The sequence below is a fragment of the Cygnus olor genome, chromosome 1 (assembly GCF_009769625.2).
Source record: "Cygnus olor isolate bCygOlo1 chromosome 1, bCygOlo1.pri.v2, whole genome shotgun sequence".
NCBI lineage: Eukaryota > Metazoa > Chordata > Aves > Anseriformes > Anatidae > Cygnus > Cygnus olor.
This window is the reverse complement of record NC_049169.1, coordinates 36,411,489-36,434,848: the sequence shown is the minus strand read 5'-3', so window position 1 is coordinate 36,434,848 and position 23,360 is coordinate 36,411,489. Positions and strand designations below refer to the sequence as shown.

The 23,360-nt window shown below is 40.9% G+C and overlaps 2 protein-coding genes across 3 annotated transcripts in view; one reads left to right on the top strand and one right to left on the bottom strand.

The window, feature by feature from the left end:
- TBC1D30 (TBC1 domain family member 30) overlaps positions 1 to 525 on the bottom strand; it is a 51,731-nt gene extending 51,206 nt beyond the window's left edge. Inside the window, exon 1 of one of the 2 annotated variants that reach the window (XM_040552482.1) lies at positions 206 to 525. In XM_040552482.1, the coding sequence (XP_040408416.1) occupies positions 206 to 518 (313 nt within the window). In that variant the 5' untranslated portion in view covers positions 519 to 525. The remainder of the gene's footprint in view (positions 1 to 205) is intronic. The other variant, XM_040552489.1, reaches the window with a different exon arrangement.
- Positions 500 to 21,340, top strand: GNS (glucosamine (N-acetyl)-6-sulfatase). Its single transcript, XM_040552516.1, has 14 exons — positions 500 to 813; positions 1,054 to 1,113; positions 1,762 to 1,968; positions 3,461 to 3,526; positions 3,918 to 4,016; positions 6,458 to 6,625; positions 10,372 to 10,454; positions 11,837 to 11,955; positions 12,489 to 12,592; positions 12,963 to 13,064; positions 14,284 to 14,391; positions 15,072 to 15,182; positions 16,740 to 16,900; positions 17,731 to 21,340. Exons 1-14 carry the CDS (start codon positions 661 to 663, stop codon positions 17,813 to 17,815), a joined length of 1,626 nt encoding a protein of 541 aa, XP_040408450.1. The 5' UTR covers positions 500 to 660; the 3' UTR covers positions 17,816 to 21,340.
- Positions 21,341 to 23,360: the final 2,020 nt, after the last annotated feature.

Below are 23,360 nucleotides of genomic sequence, written 5' to 3'. Positions count from 1 at the left end.
ACCTTAAGCCTGCCAGAACAGAAATGACCTGAGAAGAACAGCTGCCCCGTGTGATGCAGCACCTCTCACAGCTCCCCAAATTAAAAGAGATGGGGTGGGGGTCACACGGGGAGACCCGGCCGGTACCAGAGCGGCTCCTGGCACCTCAGCGCCGTGCCTTGCTGACATGAGCCCCTCGGGGAGGGCTGTCCCGGCTGTCCCGTACCTTTGAGCCGCAGGTACCCGCCCTGGCTCGGCCGCCGCTGCCGCTGCAGCTCCCGCAGGACCCCGGCGCGGGCGCTGCCCGCCTCGGCAGCGCTGTAGAGCTCGGTGAGCAGCCCGCTGACCAGCGACGAGGTGCGGCTGGAGCGGCCGCTGCGGGGACCCTCCTCATCCTCCTCATCTTCCTCCTCATCCTCCTCCTCCTCGGGCGGGCTGTCGGCGCTGCTGCCCGCCCCCCCTCGCAGGCCGCGCTCCGCCGCCTCCATCTTGTGGCGGCCGCGCGGCACCGCCAGGTTCCGGTGGGCGGGCGCGGCCATGGCGGGCGGGCGGTACCGGGCTGCGTGACCCGCCCCCCGCTCCGCCGCTCATCTGCCGGGGGCGGGGCGGGGCCGCGCGGTGCTCCCCGGGGCTCGGCAGCCTCAGCTCCGCTCCCCTCAGCTCCCTTAGCACCCCGCCGCCATGTCCCCTCTTGCTCCCGCAGCAGCGGCCCGGGGGCTGGTGCTGGCCGCGCTGCTGGTGCTGAGCCCGGCGCCGAGCCCGGCGCAGGCGGCGCGGAGGCCCAACGTGGTGCTCGTCCTCACCGACGACCAGGACGTCTTCCTGGGCGGCATGGTGAGCCCGGCATGGGGGGGGGGGGGGGGGGGGGGGGGGGGGCGGGTTGTGGTAAACCCTGAGGGGAGCGGGGCTTCGACACCGTGGGGCAGAAAACGTGGCGTCCCCTGACGGGCTGGTGTCACCCGTGTGAAGGCAGGGGGAAAACGGGCGCAGGGCGGCTGTGGGAGCTGGGCCCAGCCCTGTCGGCGGCTGGTGGCACCCGGCTGCGGCCTCACGGCGCCCTCACCTCTCTTGCAGACCCCCCTGAAGAAGACCAACGCGCTCATCGCGCAGATGGGAGTCACCTTCGTGAACGCGGTGAGTGTTTGCGTTACCTCTCTGGGCCGCTCAGGTGTGTGTGTCTGTGCTTAATCCAAAATTTCAGAGCCTGTGAACTTCTACAAATCCGTATATGTGTCTGGTTTCTTTAATACCTAACTACTCTTAAGTCTCAAAATATACGTAACTGAAAGCCACGCTCAGAGTCTTATAGGGGAAAATTTCACTTCCTAAAAGTACTCTGGGTTAACTTCCTTAGCCAGTGAAGTAAAACTGCCTAGTAAGTATTTTTATTATAATCTAAGAAGCTTTAAAAAAAGCTACTTAAAACTTTTAGCTTTCTGTGCGTTGATAACACGCTTCAGTCATTCTATATTCTAATACATCATCATGGCTAAAGTAACGTAGTGAATCAACTGGTAAGCAGTATTTGTGATACAGGGGATGGGGGTGGAGGCCGTATGCTGGAGAAACAAAAAACTGGTTTCACGTGCAGCGTTTCACTAGTGAAAATAGTTGGGGTGTAATTCTTTGCCTCCAAAAAGGAGAATATAATATCTTGTGCGGTTTTAAAGCCGTTGAACTTCTTAATCAACCTATTGTCTGATGTTTCAAACCTGTAAATTTTAAGGAAAAAAATATTCCACAATATCAATCGTGTATCTTTTCATCCTGCTTTTTTTCCAGTATGTTCCCAGTGCACTTTGCTGTCCCAGTCGCGCTAGCATTTTAACAGGAAAATACCCTCATAATCATCACGTTGTCAATAACACTCTGGAAGGAAACTGTAGCAGCAAGTCATGGCAGAAGATTCAAGAGCCGTATACCTTCCCAGCCCTGCTCAAATCTATGTGTGGCTATCAAACGTTCTTCGCTGGAAAGTATTTGAATGAGGTATTATGTGCTTATGTTTCTACTGTTTGTATACATTTCTAAAATATTCAGTGATTTTTATATTCATAATGAATGACGTATTCCCAAAACATTTAAAATGGATACTTGGATAAACAATTTTCTGTACTGAAACAGGGTAAATAAGATGCAAAGTTCAAATCTGGAACTTAACTTAGTTAAAGTCAGATTCTTAGTTCCCTGAATGTTTTTAAAAGTTGATTTTGAAAGGATCCAAAGGTTTTTTTCAGTGTGTTCAGATGCGTTAATTGCTAGAGATGATTCATTTTAAGACTGTAGGAAATAAATGACTGGCATGTAGTATCTATGAAGAATGCCATCAGGCCAGCACCATAGGTGTTAGAACAGTTTTACTTAAAGACAAAAATAGGTCTGTCTCGCTGTTCCTGATGTATCTCCTTGAATCAGGACTACTTTCTTTTTAGCAGTTAACGTGCTATTTTAAATATTAAAAGTTCACTGAAGTAAACTCACTGGGATTAGTGGAGCTCTCTGCAGAGGTTACTCCACACTTTTTATTAAATTACTTGTGTGTGCATGCACTTTTTGTATTTTTCCCTATTTTCAGCTAAACTGTGGTTCACAGTAGTTTATGGTAAGCTTTAAAATTCATCGCTAATAATCTAAGATGAGGTGTGGTTCTTGTGTGATGGAGTTGTATTTGGAGCTAGATGACTTAGAGTTCTTAACAGCATTATTGTCCTTGCATCTCTTGGTGGAAAATGGCGGTATAATAAAATAATGGAACGTGAGCATTCATCGCCAGGCACAAGTCTGTCTCTACTGAAGTTCCTGATGTGACTAGAGGAAGGAAGGCTTGTTTGGCTTCCTTTTAGCATCCCTTGACTCAGCATAATCTCCTGTCCCTGCAGTAAGGGGAGCCATGTAGATGGCAGAGGACAGCGCTGAGAAGACGTGCTGTGTTGCTCTGAGGCATCCTCTGTTTTAAATTTGGCACTCGTTCAGCCGTTGGTTTCCTTTTTGCTGGCTTCAGGGCTGGTTGTTGTGGATCATTTGGCACTAAGATGACAGCAGCTAGCACTGCTTTAAGTTCACACCAGCTCTTCAGGCAGGATGATGGAGGCTGTTAGTTTATGTGAAGTCATCTTTAATCTCTTCTGAACTGTTAGCACAAAACCCGAGACTGTCTCATTGCATGTTTTGATCATATCTTATTACACGATGATTTATTGTGTGTTCTGTAGGATTTCTGCATACATTCACGTGCAGAGTAGAAGAGGGAATAGAATTTAAATTTTATTGGTGAGTCCCTAATAGGTTAGTTACCTTAACCCTTATCTCTTTAACAGGCTGTACATACACTCTTATGTACGAGTAGATATATTTCTTCTGAAGTTGAATTTGGCTTATTTGGATTTCTGACTAACGTTGAATAAAGGATATGAATATGAAATGTAACTTCTAGCTTTTATTCATGATAACAGAAACTGAGTCGTGGTCTGTCTTTTTTCAGTATGGAGCAGAGGATGCAGGGGGAGTTGGCCATGTCCCTCCTGGATGGAGTTTTTGGTACGCTTTGGTATGTGACTTGTTTTTAATATACTTAATTTTGGTAGCTTTGGAATCCAACTCATGTTCTAACTTTGCTGGTCGTGAAACAGCAGCCACAGCATCTAACAGCTTAACATAAATCTTACTGTCTTTTCTCTACGTCATGTCAGTCCATTGGCTTTCACAAGGACTGCTCCCACTCAGATGTCTGGGGAGAAACCCCAATTTGTAAAGCCAAAGCAGTGTAAGATAACACTGCGATATGTGCTGTTGTTGGGGACCAGTTTTGAGAATTCTTGGTCTGTCCTTCTGACAAATGCTTGTAACATATTTGATGAATGCTTGTTGGGAGTTCTTGGTTATTCTAAGTAATCAATGTTGCTCTGTAGAAAAATGCGTGTAACTTTTCTTTTTCACAGGAGAAAAATTCCAAGTACTACAACTATACTCTTTCAGTAAATGGCAAAGCACGAAGGCATGGTGAAAACTACAGCGTAGATTATCTGACAGATGTACTGGTAAGGAATTTCACAACGTCTGTGTCACAAAAGCTACTTATGACCAGATAATGTCTCATGCTGGGGGCTTGAGGGGGGCTGGGGATGGCAGTTTGTTAGTTCATAAATACTGCATGATTGTGCGGTCATGGTCATAGGCAGACATTAACCAGCAAAACAAGGTTCACACGAGATTGTGTGAATTTAAAAATGACACATTCATGCACATGAGGTGTGAAAAGGAAATTGGTTTCAACTGTCCATTTGCTACCAGTAACCTCAGTGCGAGGTTACTAATGACTGCTGTGGTACGTGAGGAACGTGATGGATACAAGCCATGTCTTAAATTACTTCACAGAAGGATGTATTTCATTATAGTACTCAACCTCTGTAACAGATTAATTGCACCAAAATTTCAGTAGGAAATTAAGCATGTAAAAGTAACTTGGTGCTGTTCTGTTTGGTAGGTATTACAATGTGTCAATGTCTTGTGGCCCTTAACTACATCAAACAGATAACTTAGGCATATCAAAGGCTTATTAATGCACCATGGAGCGTGAGGGCAACTTTTCTGCCAAAATGTGTTGGCAACCAGGGAAGCCTATAGCCTTTTTATCCTTTTGAGACAAAGAAAAGTAATTAAGAAAGTTAAGAGATATAAGATGCTTAAAGGAAAGTTGTAAGAGTTAGTTTTAGTTCTCTTGAGGCCCTGTTTAGCAAGTACCTTGGATTTTGTTTGTTTTTTTTTTTTTTTCTGTTGCTTCCACCCCCTCATCTCCCTGCAAAAGCTGGAGTCTTAAGTTAGTGTTCTGTTACAGTATGTTAATCGGCATTCCTGAGAGCTTGCATGCTCAGGAAAACTCTTCCCTGAAGTCTCCTGAAGCAGTAAGTTTGTGGTCTTCTGTTGAGACTCTGAGGTTCATTGCCAGTTTTTTAAACCTAGACAACTGCTTACTAGGGACAGAAATGATTGATGTTTCTTAGGGCATGTAACAGCTGTCTGATTAAATTTAGATTTACAGTGGCTAAAGCTAGATTGGAATTGATAAGCCAGAAGTGAGTTAACTGTTCTGTTACTGGCATTGTATCAGTCTTATTGATCCTTCAGTAGCTCATAAGCATTTCAACTGACAGATTGCTCATAAACTTCTTAGCTGTGGTGGGTTGCCTGTCGATACAGCAGTATATGATGATTTTCAGTGTGTTGCATTCTAACTTCTGCCTATAGTTACCAAATATGTATTCACCATTTCAAATTAGTGTTCGAGTTCAATTCACTGTGTGGGTGTTGCACACCACACCTCTGCTGCCAGATGTGTGGCAATAGAGACCACCAGGAAAAAGCTTAAGTAGCTTATGCGAAGTTCGTGTGTTGCTTGATGGGCTGAGCAATCTTCTTGTCCTAAGGACATCCAGGTGATGAAGTGTAGTATTAAGAATCTGAACACCTGGATCTGTCTACTACAGTTTAAGCTCCTAACTAGCTCAGACTAGTTCTGAGTTTGCCTCCTTCACACAGTTCGTATCCTCCCTTAAGTCTGTAGTTATATACTTGAAGTCCAGTCCCTGTTGCTTAGCTGTGGAAGTTAGGAGGAAGGAAGAGGAGGTTGTATAAGCAGGGAATTCCTAGTGTTTCCTTTATTCCAGAGGATGAGAAGGAAATCTCAGGGATATACTAATCAGACAGGAAAAGAAAACATTGCAGGATCTGAATAGTGGAGAACTCACCAGCAAGTAGTATCTTTGAAGCCTTCCCCCAGTCAATCTTAGAAATTAAAGCCGAAATGAAACTCAGTCTCCTCGAACTGGCTACTTGAAGTTGGGCATAGACTGAAGTGAAAATGAAAGTACAGTGACTTGGCATGAGTGGTAGGAATCTGGCACTGTGCTTCACCTTAGAGCTTCTGGTTTCACCAGCACAGATGTGGCACCCCTTAGAGAGTGGGAGTTGACTGCATCGTGAGCATACACTATAAACAGTGGAGCAAAATAACTTTTTCAGAACTTTTGCTAACTTCATAAGACAACTGAATCTGACAGACTGTGATCTGTCAGGCGTGAGATGGCATTCTGAGAGCCTCAAAGACTCAGACTATATTAAAGTTGCAATTTTACTCAGTGACAGGAGGCTTCAAGTGGATTTTGTTGAGACGTGGAGTAGGTGCATGAGAAGCTGGAGTCGTCCTTTGCATCCTTTTGAGCTTTCTAGGCCTAAATAACGTAAAGGTCTAAAGCAGAATGCTGTTCAGAGATGTGGGACAAAGAATTTAGCACTTGGTTTTATTTTATCGGGAGCTGCTGTTTTGGATGCTTGTAGATGGGCAAGTAATAAGCTTCTGAAGTGGCGTAAACGTTCCCAGTACTACCAAGCTCTAACTGTTTTGCATGCCTAGTTTGGGTTTTTTTGAGTACATTTTACCTTTGAAGTTACGACTTATTTTCTTCAACAAAACTCTTCACAGGCCAACATGTCATTGGACTTCTTGGAGTACAAATCTAATTTTGAACCTTTCTTCATGATGATCTCAACCCCAGCACCACACTCACCTTGGACAGCTGCGCCACAGTACAAGAACAGCTTTCAGAACGTCAGTGCGCCAAGAAACAGCAATTTCAACATTCACGGAAAGGTAAGCTACCCTGCGAGGTTGTTCCACTAGTTTGTGAGAGCAGTAGGCAGCGACCCTGACTTGCATGTTAAATTTAAACAGAAGAATAGGCCAATGCAATGACTGCTGGTTGTTTAGTTATTTTAATCACCCTTTACGTGTAAGGTATGTCTATTGTGACTTAGGTTTTGCACATTGATGTCTTGTAAATAAAAAAAAAGTCAGTGGCAGAAATCACATGGTTTAATAGAATAATGATTGATAAGTAGGGGAAAAAGTTAATTCCTTGTCCAGTTTCCAGGTCGTCCTGAAGCACTTCGTGTTCTTTCATTGCTTTTCAGTGTGTCCAGGAGAACACACAGGTGGTGTGCTACACAAAGGCTCAGAGGAAGAATGAGAACGCAGTCTTCTGCGCATGCCTGCTCATGTGGGTGGGATGGTCCTTTGCTCGAGCTCATAGCAAAGCTGCCCCCAACTTGACAAGCTTATCAGGCCAGCCAGCAGGCTTTGTGAAATTGTGAGCTGCAGGGCCCAGGGTCATAAAGGTCTTTGAGAATTTGGCTTTCGTTTGTTGAAATAACTTGTAACCAGAATTGCTCAGCCTAGCGTTACAAACTCAGACAGGTTTGTCACAGGCCAGTACCTTCCACTGCTGGGAAACTTAGCCGTGTATAGTCTAGCTTACACTAATCTGCTGCTTTTGCTTCCGCTTATTGGTAGAGTAAGCCACAAACAGTTAATCTGGTGAGATATTTAATTTGTGGGGTTTGGTATTTTTCTGGTCCAATTAGTCTCAAATGCAGACCTTACTGCACTTCACCGTTTAACTTACGTCAAGATTTCACTTGGAAAAATACACTTAAAGGGCAGAAAACACCTCCCAGGCAGGAGAAGAGGAAACTGTGAGAAACAGCAGTGTGAGCACCAAGGTCATTGAAGAAGGAGGGGAGGAGGAGGTGCTGCTCCAGGCACCAGAGCAGAGATTCCCCTGCAGCCTGTGGAGAGGCCCATGGTGGAGGAGGGAAAAGCATGAGGGAGCAGCAGAGACATGCCGTTAGGGACTGACTGCAGCCACCCATTCCTCATCTGCTGGGTGGGGGACAGGGGAGGTCGGGAACACAGCTGGGTATGAGGAAAAGGGCAGAGGGGAAGGCAGTGGATGAATTTCTGTCTTTTTCGTTGATCGTTGGACTTGATCTTGAAGTCTTTTTTCCATTTAAAAAAAAATCCTTAACTTTCTTAGCCTGCGTTACTGTAATAACTGAATGCTTTCAAAGGTGTGAGCTAGAAATAACTTGACCAGTGAAGTTAGCACCTAGCCAAAAAAATACAACTTGGGAGGTCGCTTATGTGAAGCAAAAGCTCTGCATGTGCTTGTATAATACAAAGCAAAATGACAGACCTACTTAATGTTTGGTAGGTAATATCCGTGGGTGCAGCAGTCTTGCTAGGTTTCACAACAGGAATGGACTAGCACTGCCTATCTTCCTAGACATAAAAGAGCTCCGGTCATTAACAGCGTGCATTTCTTTAGGTGGTAACGTCGTAATCTTCAAGCCTAGCTCTTTTTTGAGCTTCGCTGTTTTCTGGGGCAAGTGCAATTCCTGCCATAGTAATAAACGTATGCTTTGGCTCAGACCCTCAAGTCGCTGATGTTGTAATGTTTGCTGGGCAATCTCGCATTGTGTAGTCTTGCATTTTACAGCCTTGATACCTGAATCAACATTGCCTAGCTTCCTTGTGTAGGATGTGGGCAAGAGGTACTGAAAGGAGCAGCGTAGGTGGAATCTCTGCATAACGAGTAGGATTTGAGTTCTCATCACGCTGGCCAGTGATGTGCACTCTGCTTTCTGCTTAGGATCCTCAGCAATGAACTATACCAAGTGGTAGGCAGCTGTCTGGTTTCCCAAGCAAGGCTCTTGATACTCTGGGTGAGTGGTCTAAGAAAGCTTTTCCTGAGAGAAGTTGACCGAGATGTGTGTCAGGTATTTCTCTCGCATGGATTGTTTTCCCTGCAAGCTGGAGCACAGCTGTGTCCAGATTCTGCTGGCAAGACAGGGTGTTCTGTCTCAAGGTCTTGTAAACTTTCTTTCAGAATGGGACACAGGGAGGCAGCAGGACAGGTGGACAGCTTTATGCATAATGTGGTGAAAGAAACTCAACAGGGAAACAAATTTGAGGGCAGCACATCAGTATGAAGTCTATTGAAATCCACAAGGGTGTTAAGGTGCTGTGTGAAGTTTGTGAAACTCAAAGAGAAAGCTAGGAATATCAAAATACTCCAGAAGAGAGGGATTCCTATTTCACAGCAATAGAAACAAAGCACAGTTGTGCCTTGGGGAGGACCTTTCCCAAGTCCACCTCCTGAGAAAGGTGTCCGCACAGGTGACATTGCTGGATCCTTCACTTCCTGAAGAACTTGTGCTGAGCTGGGGATGGGGGTTGTGATGTCTGTCCTTACTTTTGCACTCCTGACCAACACGTAAGCCCTAGGCGTTTGGTCTTGATGATGCCATCAGTTTTCTTGCCGAGATGGAGGTAGCGTCTGTCCAGAGAATTGCTTTACAACTGCCACAAGCAAGATCTGATACAACTGAGTTAAAATAAACTGGGCATGATACTAGTTCTCCATGCCAAAAGTCTTTTCTTCGGTCTGCAAAACACAGAACAGGGAAACTGCAGAAGATGAGTCACTTCATTGTGAGTCCTTAAAGCCTTCTGAACCCTTTCAGTCATTCACTTGTGACGGGAGGGAAATTGCATAACTAGAGGCTCTGGAGAGGAGTGACCAGCTAAATATAGGCTCAAGCTGGAGATGAGGAGTGGGTCATGTCTGACTTAGTAAACAAAAAAGTGTAAAGTTGCCTTGACATGACTTTCTCCTTTATTCTGCTCCCCACTAATACTAACCTTCAGCCTGTTCACAACAGCCCTTCCCATGCATTTATACAGTGCCTGACCCAGCTCAGGCTGGTGCTTCAGGATGTGCAGCTATAAGTTTTCATATGAAGAGTTTGATCATCTCTCTTACTTGGGGAAGCAGGGGTGAGGGGAGAAGGGAAAGGGCTGTCTCTGAAACTTGGGGATGAAAAATAATAACGATTCAGCAAAGAAACACTCTTTCTGGAATAAAAAAATCCAACTAAACTTGGGATGTTTTTCCCTCAAATTTGGGATGTTTTTCTCTCAGTAGTCTCCAGCCCTGAGTTCATAGGCTACTGAGAATCTGATAGTGGCCGATCTTTCTATAACCTGTCCATAAATTAGGTAGTCTTAATTGCAGGCATTTCTCCCCATTTCTCAACTTATGCTAGGATGCTCCCAAGTATCAGTCCCAAAAGAACCTTACTTTGACTACCATATCCAATTTTATAATGCTGCACAATCCTTCAGACTTTTTCTCCTATCAGACCTGTATCAGGCTTCTTCCTGAATTTTGGTAGCTATTGAAACTTTGTTTGGGAGGGCCTTCCCTAGCAGTTTGCATGAATTCTTTCCTGGACTGCTTTGCAAATATTCACAGCTATTTTTTTGTCAAAGGACCAAGCACAAGGGAGCTGTAACATGTTCTCTCTTGCAACTTAGGTCTTACGTAAACCAAAACTGGAGTCAGGTCATTTTGATAGTATTACCTAGCTATTTCACAGGAATCATGTGGATGTTTTACCCTAAACAAGATTTATTTTGTAATCAGCCTAACAAAGGTTTAAAAGCTGATACAAACCTTTTCTTGTTCTTCTCTTCTACCCTGATCTGTCTTTCTTTAGAACAAGCACTGGTTAATTCGACAAGCAAAGACTCCAATGACTAACTCTTCAATACAGTTTCTTGATGATGCTTATAGAAAGAGGTAAGAATCTTTTTTGTTGTTGCTTAAAATTTCTGCTCAAAACTTGTCTTGTTTTTGGTTTCATGTTTTTTTGTTCCTTTTTTTAAAGGGCTGTAATAAGTCTGACAATAGATGTTGAGTTACCTGTAATAGTTGTGTCATTTGTCTCAACACATCTGACTTTAAGTTTACTTTTTGCAAAGAAAATTGTAATTGACTTTGGAAATATTTTTCTCCTAAATCATAGAAAGACATCGTGCTTGGTGTCTTTACTGCTTTTCTTTCGATGCACAATACATTTTCAAAAATAATAATAAAAAAGACACAATTCTCTACTTTGGAAGCACTTGAATTCCAGATTCTTATGTGATGTACATGAAATACCAATTTATCAGCCAGCTAATCTCATTAATGTTGGCTCTGTCTGTTTCTTAGTCCCATCTTTTCAGGCAGGAATATCTGTAATAATTCTGACCGTCTAAGGCAAGTGCTTGATTCCCTTTTTATAAGGGGTTAGGGAAAGTGGGGAGGGAATGTGAAGATACAGCTTGTTCTCTTACTATAAAGAAAGGTGTATTTGTTTACATTGTAGGTTTCTGAAAGAAATGTTAGCTTAGCTTTAAATGTTAAACTTCATTTTGAGCAGTTATCAGGCATTAGCTTGTTGTTTTGGAGGTGGAAGACCAGGCTTTTTTTTTTTTTTTTAGGCTCTTGCTTTATAAAACGTGAAGGCAAAATTATGCAGCAATCTTAAATAAAGCCTGGAGACAACAGGATCTAAGAATTAAATAACTCCAGTTAATTCAGCATAATACTAGTCTGAGAAGAAGTCTTATTGTTGACCTACTGGAAGCGTTCTCAATGACAGACCCCATGACAAAGGAAAGAATAACCTGTGACTGTTCAAGGCTTTTAGATATCCTGGAATAACAGACCCTGATACTACATAATACAAAATAACTGACGTGCTTTCCAGGCAGAAAGGATCCCTTAGAGAAAATTAAATTCTTGAAAGACTTGTATTTTAGTATTAAAAATTAGATATAAAGAACTAATAACAAATGACCTTGTAGGAGATAACTCTGACTCTTTGTTACTGTATTGCTTCAAAGTTGGTCCTGGCTGTCTCCAGATAAGATAAGAAGTAATCATCATTTTGACGTCTTTCTCAGACACTGCAGAATAAAATCAACAAGAACTGAAGACAAACAGTCCGTTTCTATCTTAAGCTGCAGCCTCAAAAAGTACAGAATAGTAATCTATGAAGTTTGTTTTCAGAATTTGCAAATAAAATAATCTGCTTACAGTGCATACACTACTAATTTAGAGCAACATGAATGCCCCAAGAGTCAGAATTATTCTAAATTTTTCATTTTCATGTGAATTGCTTTGTTTCTGTATAGGTGGCAAACTCTTTTGTCAGTAGATGACCTGGTGGAGAAACTAGTGAAGAAATTGGAATTCCATGGAGAACTGGATAACACATACATCTTCTATACATCAGACAATGGCTTCCATACTGGTAAGGTTTTAACTGCTTACTGAACGTTTGTAGAAGATCCAGAAATCACACGTAACGTGTCACTCTTGGGGCCACTCCAGAAAATGGGAACAGCAGCTGTGGAAAACTGTAGACATGAGAAGTACCGATGTGAATTGCAAAACATTCTGTAGTTGCAGTGTGGAGTGTTTGGCGATATTTCTTGGTTTGTTTGGGTGTTTGTGTTTTGTTGGTTTTCAGCATTACTGTCTACTGCTAAAATTAGATAGAAATGGAGGAAGGATCTCTGTAGAGTTGACCAATAAATATCTGTCTCAAAGACCTATCTCTACATCAAGTTGCACAGCTGAATACGTGGTATCTAAGCTGTTAATCCTTGAGATATGTCTTACAGGAACTGACAGCTTCAAAATGTCCTCTACTTTGTTAATGTAGTTGATGTTAAGAACCTCTCCTGACTTCTTAAAATTGGTTGCTGGAAATTGAGTAACACAAGACTCTTTCTAGATATAAAACAATAACCCGTTTAACTTTCTCCCTTTTCTAACGTGTAGGCCAGTTTTCTTTGCCAATAGACAAACGGCAGCTGTATGAGTTTGATATCAAAGTTCCACTGCTAGTTCGAGGACCAGGGATAAAACCAAATCAGACAAATAAGGTAGGTAAGAAGTGAAGACACAATACTGCTCTGCTTCTGTTGTTTCACAGTTACCCACTTTATATCATTTAGAAATTATTGCCTACATGGGGTGGTAGAAAATGCAAAGACCTTATTTAAAAAAAAAAAAAGCTCTACAACCTTGCTTGAATCAGTAAAATTAAGTAATTGCAGGCTGTAGAAATAAATTAGGTGTGGAAATCACTTTCTGAAGGTCCTTGCATTGCTTGTGGATGTTACAGGTTCTATTAGACAATGAAGATGAAATTAAGTGCTTGTGATTTTTAGATACACGCTAAAATTTAGAAGTCTCATTATTTTATCTGTTAGGTTCTGTTCTTCTGAACTAACAGTTTTCCTCACCCTGCAGATGCTTGTTGCAAATATTGATTTGGGTCCCACTATTCTGGATATTGCAGGCTACGACTTGAATAAGACCCAGATGGACGGAATGTCACTATTGCCGCTGTTGGTAAGTAGATGGACAGGGATTGTAACCAGTAATTGTTGTAGGGGTTATTCAAAGTGCATACCGTTCCCTTCAACGGACTTGTAGTTCATATTCTTCCCTTGTTTACTTTTACAGATTATTCATAGCTTGCGGGGAGGGAGAGGGGGTGTTGGTATGCTGTTTAAATGCAGGTATATTTTGATAAGCACTACAGCTTTGTGGTAGTCTTGTAACCAAAACTTGTCATCATTTGGCTAATCCTGCCGTACATAAAGAACTCCTATTATGAAGGCTGTGTGTTATTTCCAGTTTGCACTATCGCTTGCCTTTCCCTTAGGATTTTTCAGTATAGACATAAGAGAAAAGTAGGCTGTTTTTACTGACATCTTTGGTTTGCCTCAGTTTCCAGCAGAACTAGTGGTTCCCCCTAAAACTCTGCAAAAATGCAGGTGGTTTCATAAAGTGAACCTGACCTTTCCACTAAGCGAGCAGAAGCCTACTTAAATAAAGCTGCTTGTAGTTGATCCTTTTAGTTTTAATTAAATTTAGTCTATAAATTGAAGACAGCTTACTTGGAAATGTAGGAGATCATCTAGATTTAAAACAGTGCTTTGCTATTAAAACCTTGTATCCCAACCTTAAGCTGTTCATTAGATGGAAGCAGATAAAAGGTATCTAGTTTAAACTCCGACAAGCAAAAATGTGAAACTCGTTGTTTCACTGCTTATATCTGTGATGGTGCTGTATATTAACCTTATAATTCTTTCCCCCACTCTATCTTTTGAAATGCGTCTACAAATAGAGCAGCTTAAAACTTAGTTGCTTCTTAAAGCTGTTTATCTTTTACGCTAAGGCTATCTTTTTCCATCTGTTGTGGTCATCTGATATAAATCAAAGAAAGAGAAACAGCCTTGTTACAGGGATCTTGTCTGCAATACAGTAGTTTCTAGCCGCGTGGCTCATGTTTTGTACTGCTGCATGATTGATCCCTTATAACTTGAAGATGGTACTTTAGTACCCTTTTTATAAAGGTTTAGGGTTCTTTGATTGGATCCTCGTCTTCTAACTACCCAAGGCATTCTAACCTAAGACTGAATATTATTTTAAGACTGACTCAAACTAGGGACCATGACTCAAACTGCCTTTTAAGCAGTGAATAGAATTTATTTTCCCAGGCATGGAACATTTCTTCTCTTTCACAGTTCAGTGAATATTAAGTCATGTTAACCTCTTGTCCTAGAGAGGAGACAAAAATGTGACATGGAGATCAGACTTCTTGGTGGAGTACCAAGGAGAAGGATATAACGGCAGTGATCCTACCTGTCCTGGCCTAGGACCTGGTGTCACAGTAAGTAGGGCAAGATTTGTTTAATATTAGAAAATAGCAGCTGACTTAAAGCTCTGATTGTTCTGTGGGCTAACCTGGTTCTAGAAGCAAGCTTCCAGTGTCTTGGTAAGCAGGGGCTAGCTCTGTAGGTGCTGCGCAGCATTTAAGAATCAGGGAGACATCCAGCCATGCGGAACTGATGTGTCCACATGACCATACAGAACAGTTGCCCTTTTAGTGGGAATCTACGGGGCCGGTGGGCAGAAGAAATATCCAGAAGGGAGTGGTCTGGACAAAATGGCTGGCAGCGACATCTTCCTGCTAGAGTTCCAGTGGCTTGTCACACAGTACAATGTTACAGCTTTTTAAGTCACTACCTGCTTTCTGAATCAAAGTTTCCTTTAAGGAAAGCATCCCTTTTGTGGTGTATTTAGTAGTGCGTTTTGTACTATTCTCTTTAGTGTGCATACACAAGCTTCCCAGACAAAATGCATTTAATCACGGTGACTTCATTAACAATACTTCCTCAAGAAGAGCTGACCTTTGCATAACATCCCCAGTGGACACTTGTTAGACTAAGATCCAGGTGTTCATTAATTAACTGCATTTGGCTTGAGCTGGTATAGACTCTAGGGAAAGGATTGCTAGTTCATCTTTATTTTTCCCTGATCTCAAGTATTTGTGAACTGCTTACTTCACAGCACTGCTTCCCAGACTGCGTCTGTGAAGACTCCTATAACAACACATACGCTTGTGTAAGGACGATGTCAACTTCGTGGGATCTGCAGTACTGCGAGTTTGATGACCGGGAGGTGAGTCTCTAACAGACCTTAGCTGTTCACAGCTGTGCGAGTGGTTGCCCACAGTCCCGTCTGCTCTCAGCATTTGCATAAAGTAATCTGAAAAGCAGATTAGCACTGCTTGCAGGACAAGCAGTAAAGTATTTAACTACTGATGAGAACGTTTGACCAAAACTTTGTGGTGAGATGGGGAGGCAGGTGGGAGGGCAGCACGGGAATAGCCTAACTATCACTTTTGCTTCCTGGTATTACTTAACAGCCTATGGGGGAGCTGTTTTGAGGCTGGATTCAGTTCCCATTTTTGCCCTAATTCCATGTGACAGATTCCTCTGTACAGCATTTTCTGTTGCATTGTACTCTGCTGTTATGTTTAACTGCAACTCTTTTCCTTGAACAGAAGCCTCAGGCTAATTATCTCTTCTGTTGCTCACGTGTTTGCCTGTTATGGCCAAAAGTCTGTTACAACTCCGAGAAAAGTCTCTGCTGTTAGCTTAAGTTGTTTGGTTGTATGAGACGTAGTTGTCTGTTCAGAAACTGTTCACATCTCACTTGCGGAGCACCAGCTGTATGTGCAAAAGCTGGTGAGTCTCAGGGCTGGTTGTTACTTGTGCCCATTTGCAAACGGTTGTTCCAGAGAGCACACTGAGTTTGAGGGAAGTGTTAGGATGACAAATTCAATAAGCTGCATTGTCAGCAGATGTGCAGTAAATCAGGTATTCCCAATACCATGCTGCCACACAAAAACATCTGGTAATCTGCAAGAAACAACTTAAAGCAGGACAGCCAATCCCACAAGGTGTTTTTTTGCAGGCAGACAGCAAAAAAAGACTGTATAGGAAATAAAGATAGCAGATTCTGCACTTCATTGGTGGCTGAATTTCTGGGTCACTCAGCTTACCTGCGTCAGCTAAATTAAGGCTAACAATATTGGAAAGATGCAGTGAAGTAGTGTTTGAGACCTTGCAGTGAACCTTATAAGAAAGCTTGCAACCAGCGTCTGTCCTGATGCATCTTATCTAAGTTAGACACAACTGAGTCAGTGTTAATAGTTATCACCTGCAATCACAACTCCTACTGCAGCACAGACAAAACTCCAGCTGAATTTTTTGAGATATGTTTGACTACTGTTTGTCCCACAGACTAGTTTAGAGATTTAATGTACCAAGAAACAAATATACCCCAAAGTTGTCTAGACAAATGAAGTTCTCAAAGTACGTCCACACAACAAAAGCTTTCTTTTATTAAGGTTATTATTTGTATTCAGCATGTTTTGTACATGCAGCTAAGATGTGTCTGAGTTTGTACAGCTGGAAGTACATGGTGAGCATACAGTGGTGATGTGATTGTCAGGAAATCGTATTTTGAGATCCGTTAATGAAAAAACAGCCACCTTCTCCATGGCCTTTTCCTCTGGAGTTGTAGGCTTAAGACAGGGTCCTTTAAGTGTTAAAAAGATCTGTACTGTAACAGATGGTTTTGCACCCACCTAAAATACGCCTTTTAAAAAAAAAAAAAAAATGTAACAAAACTTTAGCTTTATATACACACTGTCCTGTCTATATTCAACAGGTGTTTGTGGAAGTATATAACTTGACTGCAGATCCACACCAGATCAACAACATTGCTAAAACAATTGATCAAGAAATTCTAGAGAAGATGAACTATCGATTAATGATGCTGCAGTCCTGTTCAGGAGCAACTTGCCGTACACCTGGAGTCTTTGATCCTGGGTAAGCACTGTATCGACTCATAATACTTTAAAGTATAACAATGTACTTTAAAATATATATATACAAAATTCTGCATAGAAGGTATTTATGGTGAGAAAGAATATCACCAACATACATGCTTTTGTTTAATAGAAATGGCTTCTTGATGCTTATATTTCTTAAATGCTTAACTTCTATTTTAATTTAACCTACAAAATATAACTTTATGGTATTAATTCTACTATTCTAATCTTGTCAGCCACTGACTTAGCATAGCTGTAAGCTTACAGCTGTTCTGGGTAGTCAGACACAACTGACTTCAGACTCGCCTGCAAGCAATGAAAAGCTCTGCGTATTTCCATAGGCAGGAATTTTCCAAATACTTACTTTGATTATTCCTGGAGGTACTGTTAGCAAAAAATATTTTATTGCAGGACCTAAGCTGTATGTATTAGACAGCTGTGGTAAGTAATTCTTGCTGCTTATGTCAAAATTCAGTCAGTACTCATTTGGACTGAAGCTTTTCTAAGCACTGTTTAAAATGTTCTTACAGTTGTGCCACATAAATCTGTGATTTGAGGCAGCAAATGCATCTCGTGAATGCTTAATGTTATACATACCAATATGCTGTTGGTATGTTGTAGCTCGTATTTATTTCTTTAGAGATTATCAACTCCTTAACTACGCGTCATTATAATTCAGCATACGGTAGAGACAGTCTCTCTACCTATTAGATACCAGCAGAGGAGCTATTCATGTAGCATTGTACTGGACCTATTTTAGAGATCAGCTATTTCTAGAAATGACTGTTACTGTAGACTAAGGGTAACTCACGCTGTTCCTTTCTACAGGTACAGGTTTGACCCACGGCTTATGTTCAGCAATCACGGTGTTCGGGCTCGGAGGTTTTCTGCACAGTCCTTACGAAGCGTTTAAGAGCCTCTTGCAATCAGCTCCCACTGACCAGTTTCTCCAGTGATTGCAGCAGGTCTGTCTCTGAAACTCTCACTGATCGCAGCTGGAAGACTTCTGATGGGCTATTCAAACCCTGTTTGGAAGAAAACCCTTGTCTTTAGCTGGTTGCCTTGTGCAATATGTATATTTTACAGCTGAACTGTAACTCTAAATCATTAGACACAGCTAACCTGTCTTGCTCAGATATTTGATTACCACCTTTGTCTTCTAAGTACCTTTTCATATCACAGGCACAGAGGTGAATCTATGGCCTACGAATCTGAACAGTTTTTGTTCTAAAAGTCAATAAATGCATATTTGAATTGGGTTAGATAGGCAGGAGCTATTGCACAGTAATGCTCACCTATATTCAGTGTCACACACTTTCCTGAAGGCTATGTTTAATGATAGGTTTCCTGTGTTGAGCTCAAAGCTGTTAATGACAATAGCAACCTAGCCCAAAATAGCATAGGGAAGGCATTAGTCAAAACTGTAGGATCTGACTAGCAAGTATCTCTTGCAGTCTAAAATCAGTATGCAAAATATCCTCTTTCAATAAGACCACTTTAAATGAGACCAGTGAATTTTGTAGATTTGCTTTGGTAGCTTGCAAACAAGAATGTAATTTCAGCCTCCTAGTTTGAAATGCTGGAATGGGTTAATATGTACTACTGAAAAAACTTAGGGTTTAATATAGGTTTCCTAGTGTGTTAATCAAAACAGAGACTAACAAGTATTCAAATAAGTGTGCCTGTGTTTTGAGCTGTTAAATCTGTTTCAGTACACGGAAAGAAGTAATACTAAAACACAGAACAGGGCACCACAGTAGAGTTGATCTCTCTAACCTCCAAATGTCTTGAATTGTCTAACAAGTCATTAGATTCTTGAAGGTAAATTATTTTGAGTGAAAACTAAAATCACTGTTCACTAGAAGTTAAGGTAAGAGGGCTATTTTAGGCAGTTCAAGTTCTTTGTAGAGAGAGCTGCTTTTTGGTTGAGACATAACTACGCAATCTGCAGTAAGTGGCCTTCACATCAAAGGAGTGCACAGTAGACATCTAACTGTAGTGTGTTATCATTTGGTTTCCCTTTGGAAGGGTGGTGTTGACTTTTCAACCTTCTGATTAGGCTTATCTGAAATGCAGCTGTCACTTGTACCCAAACTTGAGTATCTTTCTGAATCTTGAAAAACACCTGAACTTGAGTTAGTATAGAACTTCTGTATAGGTTCATTAGTAAAACACCTTCTAGAAACAGTGTGTATTTTGAAACACAAGTTCAAAGTTCGTGTTGCTTGTGTGCAAATCAACTGTATTATCAGGCAAGATGTCTTTCCCTTGTCAAACAAACTGTGGTGCAACTCTAGTTCTTAGCCAGCTATTTTAGATCTTCTAAAGGGAGAGCATGGTGTTTTCAGTTTCTTCCACACAAAACCTTTTACCAAGGGGGAAAAAAATGATCAGGCAACAAGTATGACAATATCAGAACTGTGGAGATACCCTGATACAGACCCACATACAGGACAAAAACAGTGCTACAGTAAAATCATACGAGCTTTCCTTGCTTTTGATTCTGAAGCACAGAAGTTGCCTTTCATGTAGTTTAGTTGCGAACTTCTGTGATGGTAAGGTTTTACTCAAGCTTTTAAAAGCCCTATTTAGAGCTTTTATTTCAAATTCAGCTCATTGTTTCAAATCTTTAGAGTGACCAAATATTTGGAGAAAAATTACTGGAAAAGGTAGTTTCTCAGCTGAAGCACCTGTATCAATGCTGAGATTTTTCGATACTCTCAAACTATTTGCATGCTTTCAGCTACTCAGGATGTTTTTTTCCTCCATTACAATTGGTAGCTTTATCCTTTTCTCTCTGTTTCTCAAGCCTTAGTATCGCCCATCAGTTTGCTTCAGACTCTGTTTTGTCTTTAAAAACAAAACCAAAGTTTTTCATGCTCAAGTATTTTCTTGTATCCTGAGCTAAACCTAAAGTTCATTTACATAGTGTTTTGCTCACATAATTCTAGCAAGTTAGACTTGGTCTTTGTTTAAACTTCATATTGGTAGCTGTGTGGAGGCTGGTACAAAATACACTGTTTACGTTAAACCCTCAATAGCTCTATCAAATCGAGGAGATCGTATGTAAAGTTTATACTCCTGTTAAGTTTCAGTGCAAGTAATGATTTCATTATTATGCTTCTGAATGGAAAAAAAATCTTTATGGGTATAAATACGTAACATACACTCACTTTTCTTAAAGTGATCTAAAGCCATAGTAAGCAAACTTTTCCTTTTGAAAGTTTTACTTTTTGGCTAATAAATGACATGAAAGTTGACAGTAGAATTGATATAGACTATTCAGCATGTGTGATGAGACAAATTATTCACAGGTTTATGCAGATAGTACAAGTGCTAATTTAGTTACAGATAAAGTCGTACCCAGACTCAATAACTTACCTTCTGCACTCAGAACCACACTATACCTGAAATCTGTTGTAGGTAATATGTCATACTATAAACTCAATTTTAGAATGAAATTCTTCCTTTCTTAACCAAAAAGAAGAGAATTAGCTATTCAAGAAAGTAACTTCACTCTCACTTTTGATAGAGGCTTAAGAACATACAATGAATTGAAGGAAGAACAGGAACCAACATCTGCCTGGCTTCCGTTACTTTTGGAGGAGTTTGTTGTGACTTGTCTGGTGTTTATTTCCAGGAATTATTAATTCTAAGTATTTTAACAGTCCTGAATGAACAGTATTAATTCTTAACCCTGACAATTAAAAAAATATATATCATGAAGGAATTTTAACTTGCAGCCAGATCTAATTCCCAACCAAATGGATTTAAAGCTAAATGGTCTTCCTGGATATTCAATTTCATATGCTATTTGATCGTAGCTGTGTCTGTACCTTGTTACTGAAGGCATTTGTGTTAAATGAAGGGGCCTTACCAGTGCAGAGCTGTGTTTAAGTAAAATGTGATTTATTTTTTTTATAAGTCATTATTCTCAAAAGCAGAGCTGTGAACTTCAATGATCTGATGCGGTAAAGCAGATACTATGCAGGGAGAAATACAATCAATAACTTTGACATTACCCTGAAACAAGAAACGCATTCTGTATCATCACTTCAGCATAAATCAATACAGCTAGTACGTGTTTACCCAGCATAGGCTCAGTAAATTGGACTTCTGTTTGGGGAATAAAGCTGTAATGTGGACATGCATGGAAACACACAAAACAGGTGCAATACCTCTTCAAGCAATCAACTTAAGTTTGAGACTGATTATACATTTCCTCATAATGAAACAACTGTCAGTTTTGTTATGATTCAATTAAAGTGAATCTTATTCGTATTCCTTTTCTCTGTATGTGAGCATACTTTGCTGTAGCATGTTGTGAGCATACTTAGTTTCTGCTGTTTGAACGTTTGTTTAGAAAGTGCCCTTCCAGAGGACCCTGTTCACTGCTGCACTTTTGGGAAAAGAAAAAATAAACTGCCTATCAAACTTCTTATCTTTGTTACTGAACTTCAATTAAAGCTTTCCAAAGGATCACGCTGTGTTGCTTTTCTAAAGACGGACTTCTGAACTGATAAGCTAATTCTGTGCTAACTGCCCTGTTACTTTAAAAAAAAAAAAAGTCTACCAGTGAACTTCTACACAGTCACAGTTGATCTCTATGTATAGAGTCTAGCAAGACCACACTTGACTACTGCAGGAGGTAGGAACACTGAGGTGAGTGAATTCATTTAAATGCAGGCTGTACTTCCCAATATTTCCTTGGAAACTGATGTAGCTGAATAGATGGAAAATTTTAAGAACAGACAATGGAGAAACTGTTGTTCATAACTAAAAGCAATACATTCTAGCTCTGCAAAAGAGGAAGAATACAATCCCGTGTAAGGCTTTTTCCAATAATGGGAACTGTGTGCAACAGTTAAATAAGCGCTGCTTCACTTAAGTGCTGCCCTCACCTCAAAATCCCTGTTACAGGATTTGATTCCTTGGATGATACTGTGCAACTGCTTTAAAAGTATACACATAACAAAAAAGTATGTACATAACAATTTTCTAGACTAAACAGTAGGTATGTTTAACCTATTTAAGTCTGAGGATTTCCCAAGCTTCTAAAGAAGTATTTCTGCACTGTATGTTCATTTCTGCTTCAGTGATGTAGCAGTGTTTCATTAAGTAGAGGAAAATGTCTAACAGCTACTTGAAGGATTTTTTTTTGATTCAGGTTATGAAAACTTGAAAGTTTACTGTAGCACCACAAGAAAATGCATCTCTGTTACCTAGATGCATCTTCCCATTGTGCTTAAAGACATAACTGATAGCCCAAGTGACGTTTCCATATGGGTTGTGGAAGCTTTCCACACTGTCTCCTTTTGTCATTGCTTTCTAAGAGCAAGTCATGTGTATGAAGAAAAATGAAGAATGATAAAGGACTCACATTCATTCAAGGAAAAAAAAAAAGATGGTAATGCTAATACACAGTTTTCTAGATGTTATTCTATTCGGATTAAGCTGTCATTTAATCATATGATGATATCCACTGGACTGTGTCTGAAGTTGGCAGTCCTGTAATAGCTCATTAATCTTAAAATAGAGTTGGTGCCTGCTTGCTCAAGGTGTGGATGGTACTTGAACCTAGTCCAGCTGCCAAAAGAAACTGTTTTTCTTAAAAACAAACACACATCAAAGACAAGAGGACTAAGAGGTACTCGATGGAATACAACTGCATCACCAACCTCAGTTTTTCCTGTACAAGCTCTGAGGAAAAGGCAGCAGGGTTCCTAGAAAAAGTAACATGTTTAATCTTGACATGGTGTGTGACTTGCTTGGCAAGAAGGACTTTGCAGATTTAGATTCCTATAGCAAATTCCCCATATTTTGTGTAAAGGGTTCTTCACCTGCATTGAAAATAAGTTGCTATAAACAAAGGGATGAGTGCTTGTGAATGTGGGCTATTTTTATTAATGCTGATTTTCTGCTTTAGAAATGAGTTCTCAGTGTTACCGCAAAACTACTATGCTTCAAAATATAAAAAAGATACCAATCCTCAAGTATTCCAGAAAAGCTGAAGTTAGTTTGTGTTGGGATACTGGCACACTGGTTGATAAAGCTCAAGCAATGTCTCTTGCATTTCATAAAGAAAAATAGCAAGTTCTTTCATGCTTCTCATGCTTTAAAAAAATTGTGACTTCAGGTGACACTGATAGTAATGCTATACAGCATCAAAGTTACTTCTGCAATAATCTCTTCAGGAATAGGTATGGTCCTGAAGCATCAAAAAAAAGGAGAAAAACTAAGAAAGTAAGTAACACGTATTCCAACTTTGTGTAAACCTCTGTTTAGTAATCCGATGTTTGGATATCCAGGCAGGTTGTATACAAAGTTCTTTCTTTCCTACGTTAGCTCCACTCACCCAATAGCCCCAAAAAGGGAATTACATGTGAGTTGTAAGGTCTGCAAAATACAGCCAGCTTAACAGCATGGAAGGCTACCTGTCCTCCTGCCTTGCCTCCACC

Bases quoted from the DNA above. Each gene is read 5' to 3' on its own strand.
- GNS (XM_040552516.1), top strand. From the start codon at position 661: ATGTCCCCTCTTGCTCCCGCAGCAGCGGCCCGGGGGCTGGTGCTGGCC. The intron at 3,527-3,917 runs GTATGTGACTTG...TCTTTTTCACAG, and splicing joins GGAGTTTTTGGTACGCTTTG to GAGAAAAATTCCAAGTACTA. The intron at 10,455-11,836 runs GTAAGAATCTTT...GTTTCTGTATAG, and splicing joins GATGATGCTTATAGAAAGAG to GTGGCAAACTCTTTTGTCAG.